This window comes from Aspergillus aculeatus, assembly GCF_001890905.1.
Source record: "Aspergillus aculeatus ATCC 16872 unplaced genomic scaffold ASPACscaffold_3, whole genome shotgun sequence".
Classification (NCBI taxonomy): domain Eukaryota; kingdom Fungi; phylum Ascomycota; class Eurotiomycetes; order Eurotiales; family Aspergillaceae; genus Aspergillus; species Aspergillus aculeatus.
The window spans coordinates 1,215,413-1,241,027 of NW_017962978.1; the positions used below are offsets into that span (position 1 = coordinate 1,215,413).

The 25,615-nt window shown below is 52.8% G+C and overlaps 9 protein-coding genes across 9 annotated transcripts; 6 read left to right on the plus strand and 3 right to left on the minus strand.

Moving 5' to 3' along the window:
- Positions 1-106: 106 nt before the first annotated feature.
- ASPACDRAFT_76060 (Yae1 family protein) lies at positions 107-1,280 on the plus strand. Its single transcript, XM_020204630.1, has one exon. The coding sequence runs from the start codon at positions 385-387 to the stop codon at positions 973-975; it is 591 nt and encodes a 196-aa protein (XP_020059300.1). The 5' UTR covers positions 107-384; the 3' UTR covers positions 976-1,280.
- A 32-nt stretch (positions 1,281-1,312) lies between these two features.
- Positions 1,313-3,104, plus strand: ASPACDRAFT_76061 (SMP-30/gluconolactonase/LRE family protein). Its single transcript, XM_020204631.1, has 4 exons — positions 1,313-1,688; positions 1,746-2,305; positions 2,354-2,591; positions 2,660-3,104. The coding sequence occupies exons 1-4, from the start codon at positions 1,555-1,557 to the stop codon at positions 2,961-2,963; spliced, it is 1,236 nt and encodes a 411-aa protein (XP_020059301.1). The 5' UTR covers positions 1,313-1,554; the 3' UTR covers positions 2,964-3,104.
- A 2,683-nt stretch (positions 3,105-5,787) lies between these two features.
- ASPACDRAFT_40278 (uncharacterized protein) lies at positions 5,788-10,707 on the plus strand (the record flags this gene model as incomplete). Its single annotated transcript, XM_020200725.1, has 4 exons — positions 5,788-6,652; positions 6,702-6,995; positions 7,579-7,972; positions 8,022-10,707. 4 exons carry the CDS (start codon positions 5,788-5,790, stop codon positions 10,705-10,707), a joined length of 4,239 nt encoding a protein of 1,412 aa, XP_020059302.1.
- A 449-nt stretch (positions 10,708-11,156) lies between these two features.
- Positions 11,157-12,854, minus strand: ASPACDRAFT_1853532 (uncharacterized protein; the record flags this gene model as incomplete). The annotated part of the gene is made up of 3 exons (XM_020197315.1): positions 12,416-12,854; positions 11,763-12,350; positions 11,157-11,690 (listed from the first exon to the last, which is right to left on the minus strand). The coding sequence occupies exons 1-3, from the start codon at positions 12,656-12,658 to the stop codon at positions 11,157-11,159; spliced, it is 1,365 nt and encodes a 454-aa protein (XP_020059303.1). The 5' UTR covers positions 12,659-12,854.
- Positions 12,855-14,702: 1,848 nt separating this feature from the next.
- On the plus strand, positions 14,703-15,728 carry ASPACDRAFT_76062 (uncharacterized protein; the record flags this gene model as incomplete). The annotated part of the gene is made up of 1 exon (XM_020204632.1): positions 14,703-15,728. One exon carries the CDS (start codon positions 14,703-14,705, stop codon positions 15,726-15,728), a length of 1,026 nt encoding a protein of 341 aa, XP_020059304.1.
- Positions 15,729-19,410: 3,682 nt separating this feature from the next.
- ASPACDRAFT_40281 (uncharacterized protein) lies at positions 19,411-20,755 on the plus strand (the record flags this gene model as incomplete). Its single annotated transcript, XM_020200726.1, has 5 exons — positions 19,411-19,699; positions 19,803-19,810; positions 19,891-20,195; positions 20,297-20,515; positions 20,599-20,755. The coding sequence occupies 5 exons, from the start codon at positions 19,411-19,413 to the stop codon at positions 20,753-20,755; spliced, it is 978 nt and encodes a 325-aa protein (XP_020059305.1).
- A 309-nt stretch (positions 20,756-21,064) lies between these two features.
- ASPACDRAFT_57935 (uncharacterized protein) lies at positions 21,065-22,750 on the minus strand (the record flags this gene model as incomplete). The annotated part of the gene is made up of 3 exons (XM_020203299.1): positions 21,065-21,431; positions 21,688-21,911; positions 22,145-22,750. 3 exons carry the CDS (start codon positions 22,748-22,750, stop codon positions 21,065-21,067), a joined length of 1,197 nt encoding a protein of 398 aa, XP_020059306.1.
- Positions 22,751-22,987: 237 nt separating this feature from the next.
- Positions 22,988-23,871, minus strand: ASPACDRAFT_50405 (flavin reductase family protein; the record flags this gene model as incomplete). Its single annotated transcript, XM_020202350.1, has 2 exons — positions 22,988-23,578; positions 23,785-23,871. The coding sequence occupies 2 exons, from the start codon at positions 23,869-23,871 to the stop codon at positions 22,988-22,990; spliced, it is 678 nt and encodes a 225-aa protein (XP_020059307.1).
- Positions 23,872-24,320: 449 nt separating this feature from the next.
- ASPACDRAFT_1853534 (uncharacterized protein) lies at positions 24,321-25,424 on the plus strand (the record flags this gene model as incomplete). Its single annotated transcript, XM_020197316.1, has 2 exons — positions 24,321-24,578; positions 24,680-25,424. The coding sequence occupies 2 exons, from the start codon at positions 24,321-24,323 to the stop codon at positions 25,364-25,366; spliced, it is 945 nt and encodes a 314-aa protein (XP_020059308.1). The 3' UTR covers positions 25,367-25,424.
- Positions 25,425-25,615: the final 191 nt, after the last annotated feature.

The window sequence follows — 25,615 nt, forward strand, 5'->3', positions numbered from 1 at the left end:
GAGGGGAGAGAAGGAGGGAAAGGAGGACGAGGAGGGGAGGTGAAGATATTGGCGGGGTAAAGTAAAAGTTGCACGCCGGAGCAAAGCAGAGCAGTTTGTGTCTCTGCGCCGCTGCCGGAGGATGATTCATCGCTTCTTCCGATCTTTCTTTCTCCGCAGCGCTTGCTTATCTATTTATCTGTCTACCAATTCGCTATCGTACCCTTCGTTTTATTCCGATTATTTTTTTTCTTCTGGACTGCTCTCCGCGTCAATTATTCTCCTAGGTTGACTTCCTTTATTGCGTTCTCTTTATCTACGTTCGACCTCGTTCAATTGTCTTTACCCACGACCTCCGGCTCTCCCCCCACCCATCAGGAAAAAGAGGGGAAAATTCAATCCGCAATGGACGGTAATCTGCTTGAGAGTCTCCTGGACCTGGAGGAAGAATTCTATCAAGAAGGATTCAACCTGGGCTCCGCAGATGGCGCCTTGGCTGGCTACACCGAAGGAAGTGTTTTCGCCGTCGAGAAAGGGTTCGAAAAGTTCGTCGAGATCGGAAGACTGTACGGCAAGGCGTTGGTTTGGGCTCAGCGAGTAGCAGACTCCGACCCGTCGGTCTCTGCCAAGGCCGTTTCGGAGTCGCAAACGGAGGATGGGACGAGTGACAATCCGGGCGAAGGATTGCTGGACCCATCGCTTTGCAAGGAAATGCCAAACCTGGTGACGAGCTCCAGACTGGCCAAGAATCTCGACACGCTGCTCGAATTAGTCGACCCAGCTTCTCTGCCGATGGTGAACGACGAGGAGGCCGTCAACGATGTGGACGAACGCTACAAGGGCGCTGTCATGAAAGCCAAGCTCATCCAGCGTTCGCTGGGCGAAAAGGAAGACAATTCGGATATTCACCCGGACGCAAAGGAGACGTCGACTGCATCTGCAGGTGACGGAACAGGCAGCATCGAAGACATCAGCTCGTTAAGTATTCGCCATTGAGGACCCTCGTTGCTGCAAGTCTGCACTTACCGTACGACGGATTGCTCTGCAAGGGATGTCGCGCTTTTGCCTTGGCAACGGATCGTTTGCTTTACCAGATCGGAGTTACTCCGAATCATTTGCTCGATCTGCCAAGTTGCAACTAAACCCCCTCAAGCTAAGACTCTTGATAGTCCACAGTCTTACTGTGTTGTGGTTAGCTTGGGTGAATAACTTCAGATACTCGGGCGAACCGCGAGGCCCGATCCCTCGCCACGCATCCCCGCAGCCGAGGTTTTCTATTGTATTCCGGATCGTCCAACCCCCCGCCAAGTCGGTTTCTCACCCACATTTGGCCCTTCTTCACCCCCACGGAATTCTCTCGGATACAGAGAAGTGGGTTCATCGGTGTCGGTGCTGATCCCAGGCACCATTCTCTTTTTTGGGGTCACCCCTCCATTTGGGGATGCATGGTCCTCATCTATAAGTACCAGCCTTGGCCCGCTCAAGTCTATCAGGTTCAATGCCATGAAATTGGATGTTCGGTCTCTCAACGTATAGCTGGGACTACCACTTTTGTTGTCTAGTCCGGTAGTCATCATGCAGTCGATTCTTCTATCTTTAGTCTTCCTTGCCCCCGGACTGGCTCGTGCCCAAACAGGAGTCACACAGCCCATCTCAGAGGACTGCGGCCCCTCTGTGGTATGCATTAATCGCTATGGCAATGTCCTACCGTGAGTGACTCGTGGCACATAGTCCAAATGTAGACAGCCCTTCTGATGCATAATTAGCTACCACTTTTTCCGCAATCTAACTACAATGGATGCACCCACCACGTTTGGTGACACCACAGTAGCCAACGGTACCAAGCTGAACGACATCAAGTCGGCCGCTTTCATTGTGTACAACAAGGAAAAAGGTCTCGAGGCTTTAGGACCCAACCCCAGTTACGAGTATGTCTTTGCGGTGAATGAGGCTGTGCACGAGGCTCCTGTCTATGTAGCGTCACAGAACAAGCTGTATTTGTCGCAGCTAGCTCCTCCCACTGGCTATCTACCGCAGCTTGTGGTCGACCTAAACCAGGATCCCCCCACATTGTCCGAATTCCTCTCCGATCCACCGGTATATGCCCCTAATGGTGGTACGTTCCACAACGGCAAGATCATCTGGGGTGCTTCTGGTGGCAATAACTCCATTGGAGGTTCCGAGCAGCGCGTGGGATTGAGAACCCTGGATCCAGAGACCAATAAGACCGTCAGCTTGGTCAATAACTACTTTGGCTACTACTTCAACACGGTTGATGATCTTGCCGTCCACCCCAAGACGGGAGATATCTGGTTCACCGATCCTCGTGAGTGCACGTCACACCCTTCCTCACACATATGCTAACTGTTTCCAGAATACTCTTGGTTCAATTCCCTAACCGATACGCCTCCTCAGCTGCCCGCTGCCAGCTATCGTTACAACACTTCTTCTGGTGCAGTTGTTGTAGTCGACGACAGTATCGGGCAGCCGAATGGTATCGCTTTCACCCCAGATGGTTCAATCGTCTACATTAGCGACACAGTTGCTGTCAGCGCCCCGGTCGACCCGATGTATGGCCATCCAGGCAGTACATTCAACACGACTCAGCGAAGGTAAATCATCTCAACTCTTCGCTTATCACTTGCTTCGAGTCTCAGGTAACTGACATGATACCCATCAGAACCATCTATGCCTTTGACGTCAGCCAGGACGGAGCCCACGCCTATAACAAACGGCCCATCTACCTCGCACCTGGCTTTGTCCCCGATGGACTGAAAGTGGCCGCAAATGGCTACATCGTTACCGGCTGTGGTTACGGGGTGGACGTCATAGATCCATCCGGAGAATTGCTGTTCACCATCCAGACGAATTACACGGTTCAGAATTTTGCCTGGACGGGTCCGGAATTGAAGACGCTGTGGCTGATGGGGAATGGGGGGATTAGTAAAGTGGAATGGGACCTCGCAGGACAAGAGCTGAAATAAGTCGGGGTACTGGAAGTCTTGCATGAGGATCGTTTTTATGATTGATGTCAATTATGCATGTGAGTTGAAGGACTGGCAAGTACTGCTCCTAGATTACAATGATTTCGAGGCATGTATGCAGTGCATACCCAATTCGAACGTAACCTAAATTTGTTACTCGATCACTGTGCGGGGCACCTGCAGTTGACTCTGGTAGGAGAAAGACGAGCCGCTTTGATAACTAGGAAGGTAGTAAGTAGTATTACTAGTGGTAGTCGTTGCAAACCGAGATGGGTGGTTCTGGTTGCCGTGGGATTGTCAGGGTGGGATGTGGGTGTGTTCGTTCCCACTTGTACTGTACTGGATGTACTCTGCATTGATGATGCTTCCTCATCGTTATATACAAAAGTCGGGCATTTCCATATTCTGTACAAATTAATTCAGACGAATCGCCAAACTGATATGTTCATGCACTGGAATACATTGAGACATGTATATAAACATCGCTGCTTTCCCACCTGTCGTCTCCCGGACCAATCGAGATCTCAGCTAATCGATGCTGACGCCTATAAAGATTGTTGGCATAGCTGAGTAATCCGGCTATGTGATACAATGCGGTTACTAGGCTACTTTACATATCAATATCTTAGATAGTTTAACAACCAAGAATCATACCAGATATACATTCAGAACCACCACAACTCAAATCGCTTTCAAATATAAAGTGTCATGGTATAACCCTCGGTACATATTCCAGCTGCTAACCACTGCATCATTGGCAAAAGGACTAGGATATAAAGCTGATGGCTTTATACTGTGTATACTATATAAGATTATGTTAATTAGAATTCAGATAGGTTTTTAAACAGATCAGATTCTAAACAGATTTTTTGATAGATTTTTAGATAGATTCTTAGATACATCCTTAGGATATTCAGAGTTAACAGGAGCTACACGCACATACTCTAACAGTACGGCCCTCCTTTATTCGGTCAGCCTCTTAGCCGAGGGGGTACCCAGGCAGACACACGGGTATCGGTACAATCTCATATAGCTAGCCCAGTGGTTGGGGGATCGATTTTTGTACATACAACGTTTTGAACCCACAATCGGTGGGTATGGCTTTACATCATGTCTTTACATCATATCATAGTGTAACCCTGAGTAGGCATTCCAGCTGCTAACCGCTGCACCATTGGCAAAAGGACTAGAATATAAACCCGACGGCTTTATACTGCATATATTATATAAGATTGTATTGATCGGGATTCAGACAGGTTCTCAGGCAGGTTAGGTTCTTAGACAGGTTCTTGTATAGATTCCCAGGTAGGTTCTTAGGTAGATTCTCAGGATATTCAGGGTCAACGGGAGCCACACGCTCACACCCTATCATAAATATTCACAGCAAATGCCGAGTCATATTCGAGGTTTGAATCGTGGTCTCCGGGAGGATTAAAAGGGGCAGCAACAACCAGATTTAAACCCTAAGTAACAACATAAATTACGGTCAGCCCTGCCTGGCCTAACTACTTCCCAATAGACTCACATCTTGTCGTTTGCTATTTTGCCATCGCGGAGGTCTGTCACTGAGGAGCTGTGATGCACTTTGTCAGCCCGGCATTTCCCTTCTCGAATATTTCCTTGTATTCTTGTGTTCTTCCAACTCACCGATCGTTTGCCCTGCTGGATGCTCTGGATTCATAGCTGTTAGATATCTGCATGGGCATCTATTTGGGCTTTGATCCTCTTCATAACAGCATCACTGTCAGCTTTCCCTCTCTAGCGTTGTCTTTCGCTTAACTCACTACCAGTCGCTTATCAAGATTGGCTCCTTGATCCACAGGAAGAGCGGCTGCGAGCCCGCAGAGAAGTGCCAGCAGAAGGGCTGGCTGCATGATTTTGGTGAAAGCAAGCTTGTGATTGTTGGAGATTTGTGGTAGGCAAGTGAGTGGAAGAGAGATGAAAGAATTGTCTGTATGAACAGTGGTGCACTGGCAATTCGAGAAATATGTAGGAACATTCAAGGCATACTTATACTTGCAATTCTTGAATTGCATCGCACTGCATCTCGCCGCTTTGGAAGCGAGTTGACCAGCACGCTGTTTCATTTATCGAAATCATACTTCCACTCGCGCATCCACGCCAAATCACCATACCTTGCATCAATCACACAACTATCACCAGCAAGCGACCGGAACGGGCTGGATCTCTTCGCCGCAGGCGGGCGCTCTCCCTGCCTGAGCTACGCGGCCACGTACCGGTGAGTTCTGCAGACCGTATCCCAATAGACTTCGAGTTCTCGACCAAACTTGCTGGATTATGAGATAGATACTCTCGCAAGCGGGCTGAACCGGGTAATCAATCGTTAATTCGAACGCCAGTGCAGAATAATCTAATATTGAGCGGCAGGTGGCTGCATCTCGGGGAATTTCCCCCAAGGATCGTCACCCAACCAGAGATGAGCCGCCACTCATGTCAGCGACAAGCCATGCTCAGCTTCTTTCTCATGGTTATTCTTGGGGAAATGCATGACTCGCAAGAGGCGGAGCGTCTTGCCGCCCTGAGGATTTAACATCTGTGATCTTTGGTTCCACTGCAGCACCGCGGCAGCATCAGATGCGGGCATCTTGGTATGGCTACAGTACTTCAATTATTGATTTGTGATGGACGTCTGAATTGGCACTTGAATGCAGCAAAGCAGGTCCTGAAGAGGCAGTCCCGATGACCTTGATAGGAATGTCGCGTCTTAGCATTTGCGTCTACTTTGCGTCTACTTTATGATGCCTGCTGTCTACGTTGGTCCGGAATGTTGTCTCCCGCTTGACTGAGAGGGAACCCCGTCAGCATGGCAGTCTCAATTTCCTGGTTGGTATTCCAGCTTCCACTGGGCATCTGCTTGACTCTAATACTGCTCGGACAAATTGCATGCCGACCGTGGAGCTCTGCTTCCCCAGACTTATCGAGCCATCTAGCAACGAAACAAGAACAGGAGAGACACAAGGTTCCTGACTTCATCGAGTCATGGGAGGCTTACAAGAACTATACCAACCATCACAGGCTTTTTCCAGGTCACGCCAACCGCCGAGCAACCATTGACGTTCTCCGGTCCCGGGTCCCGGCATCCCGAGTCCAGGAGGACGACGACCCAGACCAAACCACGATTTTCACCGATGGATACCGGTTAGAGATCGATCAGCGAGGGATCCTGGGCCATGGGGCCAGTGGCTACGTCTATCCTGGCATTTTGTCTTCTCTAAATCTCAAGGAGACCCAGGATGTCGCCATCAAAGTCTCACACCGTCCCCATCTACTGTGGGAGGCTCAGCTAATGGACCTCATCCACGGCGATCACCTGCTCCGTTACCTGGAGATCGTAACCATTCCCCAACCAGAAGATGACAAGGCCGCCGATGGGCTGGTCTACGCGATTGTCATGCCGCGCATGCAGGGGAGTCTGCATTCGTGGGCGGCCGGGCTGGCATGGGGGGGAGAGCAAGAGCAGCAGACTCGCTCTGCTATGCTGCAAATGTGGGAAGGCTTGGTCCAGCTGCACGCGCAGGGCTTTGCACATTGCGATGTGAAGCTCGCGAATATGGTGTACAGATGGAACGAGACGGGGGACATTCACGTCCTCCTCTCGGATCTGGATTACGCGACCCCTGCCCGCGAGGTAAGGGGTAGTGCGGGGACTGTGGGGTATTTATCCCAGGGTAAGTCTTTGAAATCAAGGGATCGGAAGCTCTACTGACGCGGCAGCAGAGGTCTTACTCGGCAAGAATCACGATCCCATGAGCTCGGATGTCTTTGCCATGGCGATGTCGTTTCTCCCGCTGGTCTCCAGCAAAATGTTGTCTGATGGGGACTTTTGCATGCTGGTGTGGAAGAGTGTGGTGGATGCTGCGAAACAGTCGCGGGTCGAAACCACGCTGCTTGATTTGTTTGGCAGTAGCTTATCTGTGAGGCAGGCGGAACTGTTAGCGAAAGCGCTGTGCGAGCAAGAGGGGGAGGACGATGGCACATGGAAGCGGCGCATCACAGCCAAGGAGTTTCTTGGTGAGTTGCGAGGGATGATGGATAGTGGGTTATGGTGAGACTTGTAGTGTGTTCCACGCCAGTGTTCCCAATATCACCTTTCAGATACCTATACTAGGTTCCCGGAAATGAACGGGAAAACCCAATCCATGATCCATGATCCATGTACCACTAAATGCGGTTATTATCTGTGTTGTTTGCATGAATCTACGGTACTGTACTTGACCAAGTTCCATACCCGTAGTTACATGCCTGTGTGGTTCATCCACTCACGCCTCTTTCACATTCACATCCTTTTCTCCCCATCTGTTGGCAGATATTCCCTGGCATCCAAGACACCATTCATTGCTTCATCCACCACATCCTTCTGGGACACACAACCCTGGGTTTCTTTCTTACTGTCGTCGCTCGAGTTCTGATACGTATACCTACGGAAAAACAAACAGCCGATTGACTAGACACAGCCTTGTCGACTAAATTACCCCGCCCCCCGCCCCCGACTATGGCTGTGATACACATATCCCTCGGGCTATTCGGAGCCCATTGCTGACATTCAGTATGGACCCCTTAAGCGCCTTCTCTCTCGCATGTAACATTCTTCAAGTCATCGAGCTTGGTCAGAAAACCCTGACCCTGACCCTGAACTACCGCAAAGCTAGCACGGGCGAACCACGCGAGCATGAGGATCTGCAAGTTGTGCTGCAATGCCTGATCAGTCTGAATGTCGACCTGCACGCCTCGATCCCAAATCTCACCGAGCTAGGTAGTCTTACCCCGGCGCTGGCTCGGTTGAAACAGGCCAATGAAGAGTGCCTTCGTCTGTCGATCGAGTTCGTAGACTTGCTGAACAAGCTGAAGCTCCGCACCCCACATGCATTGCTGGAGTCCATCCGGGCAAGCATCAAGACGCTCTGGAATCGCGACCGCATGGAAGCTATGTCTAAAGCAGTCGTTCGGGCTCGGGAAAATCTCAACACCGCACTGCTCTTCTACCTCAAGTATGTCCCTGACCGATGCTTCACTGTAGTGTCACTAAGTGCGTGGTAGAGATACCCAAGCCACCGTGGCGGGCCAGGATCAGATTCTCCAGTCTACGGCTCAGCTAGAGGACAACGTCTTATCTGCACTAGAGGAACGTTGTGCGCTGATCCGAGCGGATGTACGCCAGGTTCTGGAGCAGGTGCAGGCAACCGGCATGAACCAAGCGGCAGAGACTCAGCTTCTTGTCTCGCATCGGCATCAGCTTGACTACCTTCAACGTCAGATACATGGCATTCTCGATCGACAAGAGCATCTAAGGAACCTGGAGGAACAAAGAAGACTAGCAGAAACCCATCAAATGTTCTTGGCTAGCATCCAGTTCCCGCAAATGCAGGAACGTGCACAACAGATTCGAACTGCGCACGAAAAGACCTACCGATGGGTCCTGCACCAGCAAAACCCGAGTTCGGTGGTGGCTTGGCTATCTGCTCCCACGGACACCGAACCGATCTACTGGATCTCCGGTAAACCGGGCGCGGGAAAGTCGACCCTGATGCGCTACCTGGACCAAAATCTGAAATCTGAGGAGCATATGCTTCCCTGGGCAAGTGGGTCCACAGTTATACGAGCCTCATATTACTTCTGGAACGCAGGGAATGCGCTACAGAAGTCCTTCGAAGGACTCGTGCGCTCCTTGCTTGCCCAGATACTCGAACAGCAACCTGAGCTTATAGCTCGCATCATGACACTTGGACCAAAGTACAATCCCCGAACTTGGGGCTCGAGTATTGTGGAATGGACCCAGTCTGAGCTACTGAGTTTACTTCATCTGTGTATTGGCGTCCTGCAAGACCGGTACAGAATCCTCCTTCTTATCGACGGCCTGGATGAATATGAAGGCACCGACGAGTTGCGGCGGGATGTGATCCGGAGTTTGACTGGGTTGAACGGAATGGCGAGTGTGAAGATATGTCTGTCAAGCCGGCCATGGAATGTATTCCGAGATGCCTTCAACAGCACACCGCAACTGCGATTAGAGGACCTTACTTATCAGGATATCAGCACATATATCAAGACCGAGCTTACCAAATCCCCCCGCTTTCGATATCTTCACCTTCGCCAGAAAGCCGAGGCGGACAGACTAATCTTGGCGGTGACTGAAAAGGCTGCTGGAGTCTTCTTATGGGTCCGGCTCGTGGTTCGCGACCTACTTGAAGCTCTCCAGGATGGCGATAATATGGCTGCCCTCTCGCGAAAGCTCAACGGCATCCCCGCTGACCTGGATGAATACTTCCGTAGGATGATTGATTTGATTCCTCCCCTGCACAGACGAGAAGCGTCGAAAATGATCCAGATCGCATTACATGAGGAGACCGCGTTCACCGCACTCCACCCGCTGCGGATGCTTGATCTCTTGTTCATTGACGAATCTGTCCTTGACTTTGCGGACACAAGCCCGTCAAACTACCCCATATTGGATCTGGCTGATCGTGAAGGACTTGAATTCATGCTCGACTCTACGTACCGCAGGCTCAACAGTCGCTGTATGGGACTGCTGGAGTGCATATTTGATTTAGAGTTTTCTGGTTTCCTTGACCTTACTACTCCGGAGTTTCTGGAGGTCTTTGATGGTCATCAATTCAATTCTGCGCTTTGTACGCAGATCATGGAGTCGGCAGAAATGGGACACACCTTTATGCTGACTATCAGCTTCTTACATCGCAGCTGCCGGGACTTTCTTCGTTCTCCCGAGATTCAGGAATTACTGCATCAATACACCGGCGGGCCTTTTGACTCAAGGCGGTACCTGGTCAACGCCAGAATCCACCAACTTCAAGCCCTGATGACTGTTGGAAGTAACCGGGAGTTGGCCTTTGGTATTGCTAGTTATCTGGCGAGCGCACTAGCAGTGCCCGGATGGAGGGAATCCGCCCCAGCCATCAGAGCAGCCCGGATGCTGGACCCAGTCATGGAAGCTCTCCTATCAGCGAGCAATCACGACAGTAGCATGGATGTCGGCTGGTACATAGGCAGATTGGCAGGCAAATGGGCGGACGAACAAAGCTGTTTTCTGACCCTCGCCATCGACTTTGACTTGCGGGGCTATGTCAGGGCGTGTCTGGGTCCAGCGCAAATCCGCAACAAGGCTGGCCGGCCGATCCTGGACCATGTTCTCCGACCGGAATTTTGCCGGCGCCGTGGCTCCCTGGGTATTGGATACTCGTTGGTTAGCCCTGAGCTTGTGCGCCTCGTGCTCGACAACGGAGGCAACCCCAACGAATACTACCGAGGAGGGACCGTCTGGGCACGATTCCTCGCCTGGACCGCAGGCTGTTTGGTTGATTGTCTCATCGCTGACGCCGAGATGATACAAGCCCACGTCGAGTCCATTGCACTGCTGCTGCAGCACGGTGCAACACTCGTCATTCCGCACTCCTGGCTTGCAGGCAGCAGTCCTAGCTGGGCCAAGGTCATGACCCACCCAGACTCGGGCCTGCAGGAGGGCGATCGATTCCGTCGCCAGACATCGCCCGTTTCAGCCTCCCCTCGTACGGCTTCCAGCGTGGACCAGCCATGCTATGCAGTGGTAGACCTCCTGGAAGCGTTCCGGCCATGGTTCGGAGGGCAAATCGACCGGCTGATTGCTCTTGCGCAACGCTCTGCAGCCGCATCTGTCTTGCCGCAGGGTATCACGACCCTGCCTCTTCGGCCTAGGACCGAGCATCTGCGACCGGGAGTAGAATCTGTATAGTGTGCTGGTTAGCGAGTCAGCCTGTTGTGTCGTCCACGCCAAGTCAGGTTTCTTCTCGTATGAGGGTTTGTATCTGATCTGGTATATGTATAGCTGCGATGCTGGGGAATACCTGAGCCTTCTGCGGCAGAGGTCGACGGAGAGACTCCCATGGCGTCAAGCATGATTACAATGGCCAACTACAGATGGAAATATACTTGGAGGTCAGGGTCTGTCACATAATCCGGATTCGAGCATAAATTGATGAGGTGAGGACAGATGAAGACAGGTGAAGCTTGATGTAGCAATAGGAATATTGCTTAGGAAGGTAGGTCGAGTCAAAAGTGTAAGCCAAAGAACATCCGACAAAACACGCTCAATTCTATCAACACGAACTAATAGGTATACTGTCTCATAGCAGAGGTAGCAAAGCCCAGGCTCTGCTTTCTGGATGATTATGATGCGATCTATCATCCCTGAAACACAAAGTCGAGCATCCCCAGCGGCGATCCGGCAGGAAGATGAACCTCCCGCAAGTCAAAGCAAGTATCAGCTTGCTTGATCACATCCGTCCAGTCTTGGATGGTCCGTTCTTTTGAGTTACACGCCACGTGCATCTGCAGATCCATAGCCGCGACCGATTTCCTGACCGGCAATGGAATCGCCAGCTTGTTCTGGGCATCGTCATACTCCGCCGGTACCACGAAATCAAAGACAAGCAGATGATTCCCCGGCTTCAGCACCCCCAGCAAGTTCCGGACAATCTGCCGCACATACTTATCGGACCAGTCATGCAGGACCGACTTGAGCAGGAAGACATCCGCGGGACAACTCTGCGGATCAAAGAAATTGTGAGTCTGGAACGTGATGCGGGATGCATACGGCGTGGAGCTGATATTCGCCTCAAAGGCCGACTGGGCCGAAGCGAGATCCTGGACGATCAGGTTGAGCTTGGGATAGTGTTCGGCGAGAATGACGCTGATATGTCCTGCCGACCCTCCGAGCTATACTGCGTTAGCACCGCCAACGTACAACTCATTCTTTCCCCTGAACCACTGGCAATGGCAAAAACTTACATCCACAACAGTAGCCCCATGCCCCAACCCACCCCAATCAAACCGCCTCAACACCTCCTCCGTCATCACCCCACTCGTCTCGCGCAGTCCCTGCATCGCCTCCGCAAACCGCTTCGCGCGAAACCCCCTCGGCTGCTCCGGCAACCGCTCAAAATTCTCCAAAAACTCCCACAGATCCGCACCGCGCCGCCGCCCATCATGATCCGTCGCCAGCGGGATCGCGCACGCCGTGATCTCCTCCGGCACCTCCGCCCCATGCCGCCCCACAAACCACCTCTTCAACGCCTCCACCCCCACCGTCGCGGCGGGCCGCACATCCTCCAGATTATGCGCGAGGAAGGCCCGTGCGTAGGGATAGCGCGCCATGTGCGCGGACGCGGCGGTGTGCACGACCCGTTCGTTGCCGGGGGACCCTTCCTCGGCGAAGACGAAGATGGTGAAGGCGAGCCGGAGGAAGCGGCGCACGATCGGTTCGGGGAGGTCGGTGGTGCGGGCGATGTCGGCGTAGCTGGCGGAGCCGTGGAGGGGCACTGCGCTCCAGAGATTGAAGGTGTTGAAGACGTCGAAGGTGAGGAGGGCGTGGTTCGGCTTGTTGGGTTAGGATCGAGATTCCGGTGGACAGAGTGTGGAAGGGAGGGGAGGGGAGAACTTACAAACATGCTCTGTTGGAACCAGAAGTCGCTGGGTCCCGTGACTAAATGGTGCAGGGTTTCAAGAGTCTCTAGGAGCTTCATGCGAGCGTCCTGGATTTTTGGGTCTTGGGGCATGGCGGCTGGCGCATTTACTGCGAAGGATGGCTGCGGTTGCCCCGCAGCGTTGAGCTGACCGGCGAGAGAGTGGGTGAGGGCGGCGATGGTCGCGCCCAGGCTCTCGAGGCTGGGTTGTATTGAGCCCATGGTTTATCTGCAATGGATTGGTAAGTAGTGGAGATTGGGGTTGGAGATGCTTGTCTGGATTCTAGGATCTCAGAGAAGAAGAAGAGAACCGCCTTATATAGTCATCTCGCAACACCCTCCGAGGCAGCTTGACCCACTACTGGATAAGATAGACCATGGCATTGAAATGAGGATCCCGGTCAGTTACGGATGATCCCTATAATCAATTTGGGTAACCAATTCGCAGCAGCTGAGGCTTGATTCCTTCGCAGAGCCTCTTCGTATGTCCCGCGCTATGGATCTGTACACGAGCACACGGGTTAAGCGACACTTAGCGCTCCTATCGCTGCGGCTTAGCCCGCAGCCAGTCCACCGGGCACAGGCCCACGCGGCTGACGCAGGTCGGTGCAGCCAGCTGTACTACTATGTATATGTATATGTTGTTATGAGAATGATGACTTAGTATGTAGATCAGCTGCAGCTTCAAGGTTACTGTATTGGGTATCCACATCGGTGACTCGGGGGGACAGTCCCAACTAGTTACTTTTTGAGGTATACGTAGCCCTAAAGCCCCCGGCCCATGGTTCACGGCACAGTGGACAACTTACTACTACTAGGTACGAGGGCCTGAAGTGGATGCACCTTTTCAAGCACCCAAGGACCCAAGGACCCTTTGGAGCATCACCATGCATGTATTGAGCCAGACCTGCTACCTTAAGGTGGGTACACCCCCCTCCGCCATTCGGCTAAGCGCGGTTCACGTGACTACAACTTCGAAAGCCAATCAGCAGTCAGTATGCTCTGGCCCTCATAAGTACCACCTGCCCTGAGTCCTAACTACAGCCTGGTAGGAGGTAAGTTACTCTCGGCTTGGAGCCCGAGTTGGAAAGTTACTTAGCGCTTTGCAAAAAATAAAAAATAAATAAATAAATAAAAAGAAAGAAAAAAGGAAAATTAAAATAATAAAAATAAATAGTCTTCAGGTATCATACTACACGATCCCATGGATAACTGAAGGCATACACAGACTACATAGCTCGGGCTGCTTACCCCCCGCCAAGTATATTGATAATTCCCCACAGATAGCCTCACATAGTCACACATCCTTGACAGGTCATTTGTTTATCCCGTGTCTCGGGTGATGGCAGAGAGGCATTTATTTTCCTCCTTCAGATTGATGAAACCAGTCAAACTGTCAAAGACATTCCAGTCTTATATTACACTTTCCTCTTCCTCTCGTATTTTCCGGCTGTTGTCTTTCCTGATGTCCACTTCTGTGAATATTACAGGGTAAAATTGTCAGAAACAGGTCTAGTCAGACAACTATCAGAGGGGTTTGCACTGTAAAGAGTGAATCACATACTGTATGTACTATTTACGGAAACAGTATACATCAACCTTTGAAAAATATCTTTGTCACCGCCACCAACAAAGACGGCGGCTCGATCTAATTCGGCTCACCACCTTGGGCTGCAAGCCTCAGCGGATCTAGTGATGCCTATCTAGTTATGCAAGACATGTATCTTCACTGGGTAACTAATACTAACTATTGATTTCTAGTCAACAAGCTGTGTGCAAAAGTATCTTATGCGGTGACTGCACTCTCCCAGCTTAGATAGTGTATACGAGATTTACCCTCGAGCAAGCCATCTCGCGAAGCCGCGTTCTTATTTACCTTTTCCTTTCTAGTGCCTTTGTCAAATTTTCATTGCTGTATCAGCATAATGAATGACTGAACGACCCCTGTTTCCATGTCTTTTTAAAAGCGCTGCTGTTCCTCTGCATCCTCTGCATCCTCTGCGGTGTGTTTCTTCCAACGATATTTCTTCAAACAACCCTGATTATCTTCTACGTCGGCTTTCACTACGTACCACGTACCTTGTCTTCTAATCAGACACGATGGCAGCTGAATTGCCCAAAGACAACGTCGGCCTCGACTTTCAATTCTGGGCCAACTTGAAATACTGTGGCAGCGGGTTCGATGACCAGGCGGACTGGGGTGGGTTGTTTACAGCAGTGCTGAACGGACCTGTGGCTAATTCATCCTTCTCTAGAGGACTTTCAGATGCGCTTCTCTGCCTCTACCTCCGGTCCTGGCACACCGCTACGTCCAGGCCTCAGGGTCAGCCAAATTGGCCATTTCGGAAGTCCGGGCCCTCTCGCGGTGGCTGCTGTAGGTTTCGCAGTTCAGGACGAGACCACCCTTCGCGAGACGGAGTTCTGCATCCTGATCATCGTTCCTCCTCCGTCTCCGGACGACCCGCAAGAGAGTTCCGAGGAAACAATTGTCCATCGCTACCTCGATCTCTACAAGAAGCAGGCCTGGGTGGAACTCCTCGGCGGGCTGGAATCGGCCTGTAGACCGGTCGTCACGGCGACCAAGACGGACGAGGCCAGAGACACGTTTGAGTCCGAATTGAAACACGGCTCCCGGCTTTTCCAGCTGGTTCCGGGGGAGGATGCAGACACGCCCGGATTCGAACCGTTTCAGCCGGAGCCCATGAGAGTCGACTGGGGCCTAGTCAAGGAGGATGTCAAAGACGTTCCGGTTTTTGCCTTGTCGGACGTCGAGCGGTTTCGCTTGTTGACGAATCAGGTCCACGAAGTCACCATCAACGGGCGGGCCTATGTCTACAAGCTTGCCAGAGATCCGGAGTTTGTCCGAGAGATCTCGATGTTGCGGAAGCTGGAGGCGTTGAGCAGGAAAGGACACCCCACTCTCCGGGCCCCGAAGCTGGAAGGGCTCATCGGCCTGGATACGATATTCGAAGGGATTCTCATGACGTGCATCCCGTCCCCCCGCAGTCTGGATCGTCTGATTCTCGGTGACTGCGAGATAAGCCTCGCCGACCGTCAGAGGTGGTATGACCAGGTCTCCGAGGCCGTGCAAACTCTGCATCAGGAGGGTCTCTGCTGGGGAGATGTCAAGGCGGCAAATGTGGTGATTGATGGCGAAGGCGACGCCTGGCTGATCGATTTCGAAGGCGGCGCCAGCTGGGGCTGGATCGACAAGAAGCTGAAAGATACCATGGCTGGAGACTTGCAAGGCTTGAGCAAGCTTCACGAGATGTTGGGCCTGGGAGCCTCCTGACTCAGTGCTGTGCTGTTGTACTCCGCATTCGAGAAGTACTTCTCTTGCCTCCTGTGTCCTGTGCTTTATTTCAGCTTTTCTCTCTTTTCGCTGTTCCAGCTCATAGATCTGTACCAACTCCCCTGTCATTTGATTTCCCGCCTTTGATTCTTTTTCTTTGTTTTGGCTGCTGCCCAACCTTTGCCATTGCACCGGCCTGTTGAACCTCATCTTCGTACATTTGACTCTCCACGGTCTCTGCTATTATGCCCGTCTGTTCACTCGTTTGCTTTCGGTTCCAACTCAATGCTCTTTCACTCTATCTCTCGAGAACTATTACTGTGCTCAACTCAAAGATGTAATTGAATCCGGGCATTACTAACAGACATCCCTTGTATGAAAGCTTCCATCGTAGCATGATCTGTCTACACGAAAGTTGACGGCAGCCTGCAGCCTGCAGCCTTGCCTGAGGCTGCTCGTTCACCGCCCATCTCGGTGGCCTCAGCTAGTTCTCGCAGTTAGCCTGACGTAGTCAGAATCCAAACATCTTCCACCTCTCTCAGAGGCGTCATCAAAAGTGACATTTCTGTTGTCTAGCTAATCGAGCCTCAATACAAATCTTCCAGTATGACGTTTCCTCACCGCCCTTATCCTTTGATTCATGATGTGTCCGCGCTTGTCTAAGACTCCGACGTCGCTACCCAGCGTGAACGGACTATCCAGGCGAGCCCGTGTCGATTCTGAGAATGTTTCAAGAGCCATACGCCTAAGTGTAAAACCTTGAGCCACCAGAGCTGTAGCCGTGGTGGCTGTGTAAAAGTTTGTATTGAGATTCGATCCCTCTATGAACACTTCAGGATCCACCGGGGCGTTCCATTGCAGGCTTTGATGTGACAGCCCGGGGTCGGTCTGGATGCGCCCTCTTTCGTCATTCCGGCTCCAATATGATAACTTTTCAGGCAGATAGACCGACTGTAGCATGGACTTGGAGGTCAGCTGTGTGGAAAGGGGACGGGCAGCTGTGGGTGAGGACACAAGACCTTGAACAGTTATTCTTCTCTCTTCCCCCCTCTCCTGTGTATCTTGATCCAGTCTATAAGAGAGCCCGATCCCATCTCTGACGCGGTTATTATCTTTTGCTCGCATATTTGTTGCTCTTTCATCATTTACCTAGCCTCCTTGCAACGCGTCCTTCTGTTTGGAATCACCTCCATCCTCCATATCCCCAACCCAGTCCCAACACATAATGTCTGACAACTCCGAAAACACCGAAAGGATTGCGAGCAGCGACTCATCCATTAGATTTGGGCGATATAAATTGGGTTTCAGGGTCAGCCTTGAGAGATCCCCCTTGGCGAGCTCCTCGACCCCTGAGCCCAGTCCTCCCACCACCACCACCACCACCACCACCACCACCACCACAACCACCAACACTACCACCACCAATACATCTGGTAGTTCTACCACTGAAGGAAAGTGAAGAACCTCGAGCCCTGGTAAGGATGGATTGATTTCTTGCGAGCGACGAAGACAAATCATGCAAAAGCTGATAGATGCAGATCGTGATGGATAGGGAATTCGGAAATCAGAGTAGAGTCTCAGGACTTTGCGACCCTGTCCTACTTGACGGATGCTTGGAAGCGCTGATGGTGATGGAGAGCGGTGCTGTTGTGTTATTGTTATTGTTGTTATTGTTATTGTTGTTATTGTTGTTGTTGCTGTTGTTGTTGTTGTTGTTGTTGTTGTTGTTGTTGTTGTTGTGAGGGGGATTGATATTGGAGGCAGGGGATGCGGCGGTGGTGTGTGCGCTGTTGATTTTCCTTCTCCTGTCAGTAATGACTTGCTCTGGTGTCATCTGTTATTGTCACCAACTTTGACCTTAGGACAGTCAGCTTTTTGGTACAACTTATTATGCTGTTTGTCTATCTTCTTGCCGGGTAATCAATCGCAACGCACGTGTAGCTGTAGGCCGGTAGTTGCTCTGTTGGTAGAGACTAGATACGCACTTGTATTCCTAATCGGATATCTCCTTTTTCTTTTTGCAAGAAGCCCGAGGTCTCGCAAGGTCCTACGTTTAGATTCGGAAGGTGACCTCAACTGATGTTTGCTTCATAAAGGGTGCTCGTTCCCACCAGCTGTACTTCCTAGGTATACAGAAAACACTTTGCACAGTAGGGTAGGTTGATTCCAGCCGGGCCCTTTGGTGCGTGCCTGAGGCTAGCTAGTGGTCTTTCCTCTAGCACTTAGGGTTGATCTGATCTAGTTGCCTTCCCCCCCCCTCGAAAAGACATTCCAGCCCAACGACCCTCCTCCGCGGTCTACCAGTTACACTCAGTTACACTGATAGGAACAAGCTGAAATCTGTTTTAAGTGGACAGTTGGGCAACATATCCCCACACGACTGTCCACACGACCAGTCACCGGATCGAGAAGAATACCACCGCTCCTTGGTTTTACTGTGGGGATTGATGTCTCTTGCTCTGCTACCCTTCCTCCTTAGGGCAAGATACAACGAGATTAGAGAGCAGGGAGTCAGGGAGACAGGGACCATCGTAACCACTGAGTCAAAAGATCTGGTTCTGTCTTGTGTGTTACCCCATCCCACCCCACCCCCCTTTTCTTCCCAATTACACTGAACTTCAGCGGTGAGAGGGGAAAACAACAACAACAACAACAACAACAACAACAGCAGCAGCAGCAGCAGAAAGGTAAATGGCAATTGGCGATACGAGCACTGAGACAAGACAAACCACGCAAGGGCTCTAGTGAGAAGCGTAGCGTGCAATCTTTGACCGCGTTCGAGACCTTTTCCAATTCCCGAAGAGACAAAATAAGGAGGAGCCCAGCCCAGCCTAGCCAACTTGAACCTTTCAGGACTAGTAGGCAGAGCTGAGACATGCGCCTCAGATGGTAGAGCCGGCATGAACGGGGATAGTGTTAGGCGGGCCAAAACAACTTACCTACCTACGGACTGCTCATGTTGCACAAGCAGAGCTACCTAGTCTCATTCTTCCGACTTTCTTTTTCTTTTTTTTTTTTCTTTGTGTCTCAGCAACACGGTGTTACTGAATGTTCAAACGGAAGAAGTATTCCAACTCAAGATGCTTCTTTGGATCGATCCCCCTAAATGTGGGTGTGTAATGATTTAGCACTGGCTACTAGTCACGCTATCAGATGTATAATTTTCCTTTTCCGTGCCGAGGTACCGGCAACCCGGTACATTCCCCTGCCTTAACCTAGTATCTTGTCACGAACGACATCAGCAGTGCCTGGAGGGGTCGGAGCCGCGCTTAAGCTTAAGCTTCAGCTGCGCGAGGTTTTGTACACATATACAGTACGTACGTTTATTGCAGATCAGGGAGGAGTGGATAGTGGTGGATCCGTTCCGCCATCGTGACTGCTAGGAAGTGACCATCGGTAAGATTCAGCGAGCTCCACAGGCTGGCTAATTGAAACATGTGCCCAAGGTGCCATGAAGATGGCTGTTACTGTTAGACGTCGGCATGAAACCTAATTCCGTAGAATGTGGCTCCCTGGAATGGGGCAGAGAAAGCCACTGACTGCATCATGGGATGATATCTTTGCACGGTACAACCTGGGACTGTTCAGCCTTCACAGAAATTGCACCAGAGATTGAGCCTGCAGCCTATGGACCAGCCTCAGCTACTACCTGAGGTATCTCAGGGGAGTATTCTGGTGCAGAATGGGAATGTCACGGCCGTGTCAGATCAGGCTGAGATGCAAACGCTCCTATGCCTCCACCATAGTCCTTCCTCGCCCTGGTCCCACGCTATTGCCCGGTTTCATAGACGGCACACGTTCATGTGTGGCGACAGACCGCGCCGCTGCGGCAGTCTCTGGGCTTTGGAGTGACCACCGTCTGCGATATGACTTGGAGGCGCAGTTCGTGCCGGAGCTGCGCCGTGCAGCGGTGGAGGACCCAGACGCTGCAGATTTCCGGACCGCCAGCCAGCCAGCAACCATCGCGGGGGGTAAGGTTCTGGATTTGAAGGCTCTATCCATGTTGCTGACTCGTCATCTTGTGTATAAATGATTTAGCTGGCCGGAAGTTCTGCTGAGTGCACGTGACCCAAGATGAGACGGTGCGTTGCTCCTTCTACCCATCCCCTTTAAGCCAATGTGGCAGCCCTAACCCGATGCAACCCCCACCCTACACATATAGACACACGCCCTTCTGGCCAGATACCCCGATCTCCGCTCCCAATCCGACATTGATGCTTATCTTGCGGCCCGCCGTCGCGATGCAGATTACATCAAGTTATTTCATGAAGACGGGGTCAGTCTAGCGGTCGAAACCCCCCGTGCCATCCCTCGCTCTGCAGCAACGCATCGTGACCGGGGCGCACGCTCACGGCTTTCTGGCGCTGGCACAACTGTCAAAGTGCTCAAGTATTTCATCGACATGCTAAGGTTGGGGGTGGATGGCATGAGTCATACATTCTGCGAGACGCGCCACCTCCGCAGGAGGTTATCGACGCCTACAGGCTGAATGATGCGTCTGTACCCCGATCCCACAATAACTTGGTAGAACGAGACTAACCGTCACGACCCCCTATCCAAGTGTAAAGACACTGCAACCCGACTCTCAGCTGCCTCGGGAGCGTGACCCATGAAGGACATGCCCTCCAGCAACGCTACGCGCAGGACCCGCGCATTCAGCGTGTGCTTGCCCCGCCCGTCAAGACAGCCTTCTGCGCCTGTATGGGTCTGGCGCGCCCTCCATGCACAGTGGGTTATGCCTACCAAACCGTGCGAGCCCTCAAAGCGGCAGGGGTCGATATCGTGGTGTGAGTTCGACTTTCTTACGCCTTTCTCCCGGTGGCCGACTCCGAGTGGCTGCCCCATTCACTGACTCACGTTTTCGTCTTAGGGAGAGCGACGCCCATATTCCAGCAGTGGGAACCGGATACGGCCGGACGCTACACCAGGAGCTAGGCTTACTGATGTCTGAGTGTGGCTTCACCCCGGCCGAGGCACTGGAAGCCGCCACAGCGACGTTCGCGCGACGCTTGCGCCTGGGCGACTGAGGGAGAATCGCCGTCGGGCTTCGGGCGGATCTGGTGCTGGTCGAGAGAAATCCATAATGTCGAACATTCGTGGCACGCTGAATCTGCGCGGTGCATGGAAGAAAGGCACCTTGTGTTTCTGTTTACAAGGCGAATTAGGGTAGATAGTACTGTACACGGGAATGTCGTCGATCCTCCCGCTCAGGAGATCCGGCGCACAAAATGTGTATTTCTTCGGACTTCCTTTAGAGAATATTGTTGAGAACAATTAGGGTTGAGGGAAGGTATGATCACAAGTCCCTGAAACTATACAACTGACCCCGTCAAGTATCACACTGCAAGCTTCTCCCCCTTCATCAAGAGGCTGGCAACCAGATGGGTCCCGCCACCCACACACACCAGAATGAACACCTTCTGCATGGCTTTGGTAAAAGCCAGGATGGCCGTCATCTTGTGCTCGGCGTCAAGGTTCTGGAATAGAGCACTCTGCGCGCCAGTCACGATGCTCTGGATGTCGGCGGTAGTGTAGCCGGTGCCAGCAAGGGCCGCGGTTAGCCCGCTCTGTGCATAGGTCTGGAAGGCTTGGCCAGCAATAACGAGGGCGATGACGGAGCCGCCAATCTGAGCGAAGTTCTGCAGGCAGAGCGCGCCTCCTTCCTGGCCGGGGGCCTTGAGGCTGGCGACGGCGTAAACCCAGCTGGAGCGTGAGGCCCGTGCCGACCGCGGTGAGAATCGTGAAGCCATAGATATAGCTCTCCCGAGTATCCGGTGTCAGGTAATAGTCAGCAGCACGCTGCCTAGAATGATAAAGAGCGCGAAGACGCGATACACGGGCTGGTAGTACTTGACTCGCGCAATCAGCGAGCCAGCGCCCAAGTTCAAGAGCACCGTTACCACAATGTAAGGCAGCAGCCGCACCGCCGCGTCCAGCGCCGAAATCCCCGTGCACAAACTGGAAATAGATGGGCACATAGTAGACGACAATGAAGAGGCAGGTAATGGTGCTCGAGGTCGCCACGTACAGGAGAATCTGAGACCGAGACCGAAGAAGCTGGACTGGCACGCATCGGTCCTCGAGCGTGGTCAAGATGCACCAGGCCTGCTGCACCCCCCACAACACCCACAGGACCGCAGATACCACGATGGTCGCGATGGTACGCCCGTCGGCCCACCCCCACTGGCCCCCGGCCATAGTAAAGGCCAGGGTAAAGGCTACCCAGGTGCCGGCTCCAAGTACGAACCCAGCCCAGTCGAGACGGCGGAGACGGGCCAGCAGCGGGGTCTCCGCTCCGGGATTGACGGAGGGCATACAGAGCCAGGTGACCGGGATGAACACCCCAGCAATAATCAGATTGATGTAGAAGGAGAAGCGCCAGGTCACGGACAGGCCGTGAAACAGCCGCCAATCACCGGACCCAGCACCGCCCCCAGGCCCCAAGTGATGCCCGTGCCCGTGATGTAGGCGCCGCGCTCCTTAGGGTTGGTGAAGCTGGTGAACAAGTTGAGACAGCCCATATACAGTCCGCTACCCCCTGCTCCTGCAAAGACACGACCAACAATCAGGGCAGCCATGTTAGGGGCCGCACCGCACAGCGCCGATCCCGCCGCAAAGATCACCGTCGACCCAATATAGGACCACTTCATGTGAAAGCGCGCGTACAACACATCGCACGCACCGATCACCGCCACTGACCCCAGCGGAAATCCAAATCCAATCCACGACAGCTCGTCCACCTCCCCAAACTGCTCCACGATCGTCGATTGCACATCTGCGGCGATGGTAGCGTCCAAGCCGTAGACAAACAGCGAGACGTAAAGTGGGATGCATACCCCGATCCACCGTATCCCCGTTATGGTGCGAGCCGAGGAGGGGGAAGGGGAAGAGGTGGCGCCGGGCTTGCTGTCGGATGGAGGCAATGTGCTACCACTTGTGGACTTCGGGAGACCCGTTGGGGCAGACGAGAAACCGGCTTCCTCAGCCGCATGACTGTTGTAGGTATCGCCTGCTTTCTCCATAACGTTGGAATGAAAATGTCGTTGGTAAATGAGCCACCTCAGATGAATAGGCAGACAGCTTGTCTAGGGGTTTGGAGGAGGGGGGGGGTTTGGTTTGCAAATGCGGACACCGAGGAAGGGGATTTAATAAATATACATATATATGTTTTGCGGCGGCAGAGAAGCCCGAGAGAATTCGGAGATTACTGGGTCAATTGGACGGAGGATTTGAATGTTAACCAACATCAGAGCTGAGAATCAATTCAAAAACTCCTGCCACTTGATCATCCGCTGCGAGAGGTCAATCACTTCGCCGTCGGCCACCATGACCCCTTGACCGCGATGATGAAAGACGGTGCCAGGCCGATCCCCCCTTCTGGTCCATGCTTGGACGGGTCGGAGCACCCACATGGCGTACTTGGACATCAGAGTCGTATCCTCCACAACACACTCAATGTTGCCCAAGATGTGCGGAGCATCTATCAAGGGGGGCTCGACCTGGTTTGCGGGGCGTGCTTCGAGGGCGAATCGCTCCCACTTGGTGGGTCCCCCGTCGGCCGCGGAGCAATTCCCAATATCGACCACCTCGGGGGCCATTTTCACTGAAGGAATGGCCAGCACGCATGCGCGATGTTTGCGCAGGCGGGCGAATGAGGCGTCCCAGGGGCCCAGCGTGATGCCAATTAGCGGCGGTGACTCGTGTTGCATCATCATATGAAAGCCGATGGTCAGGACGTTATGAGTCGCGTCACGCAGGGATCCAGTGGTCACCAGCAGCACTGGACCCGGCTCGATCAGGCGATAGACGTGAGCCAGGGGATAGGGGTCAAATTGGACGACCTTGTGGTCCTTGTGGTGGCCTCATTTCGGGGTCATGATTCGGCGAGCTGCGGTTCGGATTCGTGGGCGAAAGAGGAGGGAGAGGGGAAGACTGGTCGAGAAGGCCATAGAGGGACGATCGGTGCAGAAGAGACATCACAAACAACGCAACGGGGGCAAGAAATAGTCCGGAGTGGTGTCTCTTTGTCAGAAAAACATCGGGAGACAACACCCACCTCGAAATATTTCGGGATGGGTCCAGCGGATCGGCTGGGGCCGTGTATATGATATGGTGTTATGCCCACATTGTACTGCTTAAGCATCACTAGTCAGAAAACCACTGCAAGGCTTGCCCCCGCTGCCTTCTGGCTGTAATCCGGTCCATCGGCTCCTGTCGGCTCATTACAGTGACGTTTGTACAGCTGGAAATACTCGGGATACTGCGACTATTTTAACCATAGCTGGCCACTCACTCTTCGCTCTTCGACTGCGACCGCCGTCAGTACAGTACATCTTAACCCTAACTTCTCTCCCGTTATGTCCGCCAAAGAGTCTCCCTTGGCTCAAGCGGCTCCCCGCGCCAAAGGCCCTCTCGGTCGTTATCGTCTTTTGTCTTCCACCGCGTCAGTCCGCGTCAGTCCGCTGTGTTTGGGGGCCATGAACTTCGGTAATGCATGGAAAGACTACAGTAAGGCCCTAAGCGCCCTCTCCCCCCCCCCCCCCCCCTCCCACTAAAAAGTCAGCAACCAAGCGCTGACGACTGTGGATTACAATGGGAACCTGCGATCAGAAAACTACCGAGAGTATCCTGGACTACTTCTACAGTGAAGGGGGGAACTTCTTCGATACCTCGAACAACTACCAGGCCGAGGAGTCCGAGCGGTGGATCGGAGAATGGATGAAGAAGCGCGGCGTGCGCGATCAAATGGTCGTCGCTACCAAATTCTCGACCAACTTTCACGCTGGTCGCGGTGACCAGGAAATAATTGTCAATTTTAATGGGAATGGCACCAAGAGCCTGCACACCTCGGTGCATGCAAGTTTGGAGAAACTTCAAACCACCTACATTGAACCTGGTACGCTTACTTCCACAGCCTGAGAGGAGAAAGGCTGACCCGAGGAAAATGAAAGCTCTATGTGCACTGGTGGGATTTTGCCACCTCGATCCCTGAACTGATGCAGTCACTCAACCACCTGGTCGCCGCCGCAAAAGTTCTCTTCCTCGGGGTGAGCGACACCCCGGCCTGGGTGGTGAGTAAAGCCAACGAGTACGCGCGCAACCATGGGCTGCGTCCCTTCAGTGTCTATCAGGGCCGGTGGAATGCAGCGTTACGGGACTTTGAGCGGGAGATCCTGCCCATGCGTCGAGCGGAGGGCATGGGGATTGCCCCCTGGGGCGCCCTGGGGGGCGGCACCTTCGTGTCTGAAGCCCGGGAGAAGCGCGAGGGACGAGCAGTGGAACCCGGGGAGAACGAGCGACAGGTGTCGCGCGTGTTGGAGAAGTTGGCCCAGCGAAAGGGCACGCTTCTAACCAGCATCGCCCTGGCCTATGTGACCAGCAAAGCCCCCTATGTTTTCCCCATCGTTGGCGGGCGCACGATCGATCATTTGCGCGGAAACATCGAGGCACTCACCCTCAAGCTCTCGGAGGAGGAAGTTCGTGAGATCGAGGCTGCTTTACCATTCGACCTGGGGTTTCCCATGAACTTCCTGTACGGAGGGAGCTCTGTGGTCGAGCACCCGGGGGCCGTCTGGATTCTGCGGATGGGAGGTGAGCTCGAACATGTGCCAGAGCCGAAGCCATTGTCCAAAGCATGATGAAGTTGGATGGAAATCCTGGATTTCCCTCTGTACCCTCAGGTGTAGCACTTCTTTGCAAGCAATGATCAATTGTCATTGGTAAACATGTTGCATACTACTAGTACTTTTGATATTGGCCGGCCGAGAGTTGGCGGATTCGCCGAACCTGAGGCCATAATGTATACGTTAGTGATGGCGGTTTAGTCGTCGTTCCCAGGTTCAAGGTCTCTCGATCTTTGGAAGCTTGTCAGGATTTGGCACAATGAG

Coding starts and splice junctions, on each gene's coding strand:
- ASPACDRAFT_76060 (XM_020204630.1), top strand. CDS start 385: ATGGACGGTAATCTGCTTGAGAGTCTCCTGGACCTGGAGGAAGAATTC.
- ASPACDRAFT_76061 (XM_020204631.1), top strand. CDS start 1,555: ATGCAGTCGATTCTTCTATCTTTAGTCTTCCTTGCCCCCGGACTGGCT. Junction 2,306..2,353: donor TATCTGGTTCACCGATCCTC/GTGAGTGCACGT, acceptor AACTGTTTCCAG/AATACTCTTGGTTCAATTCC. Junction 2,592..2,659: donor TTCAACACGACTCAGCGAAG/GTAAATCATCTC, acceptor GATACCCATCAG/AACCATCTATGCCTTTGACG.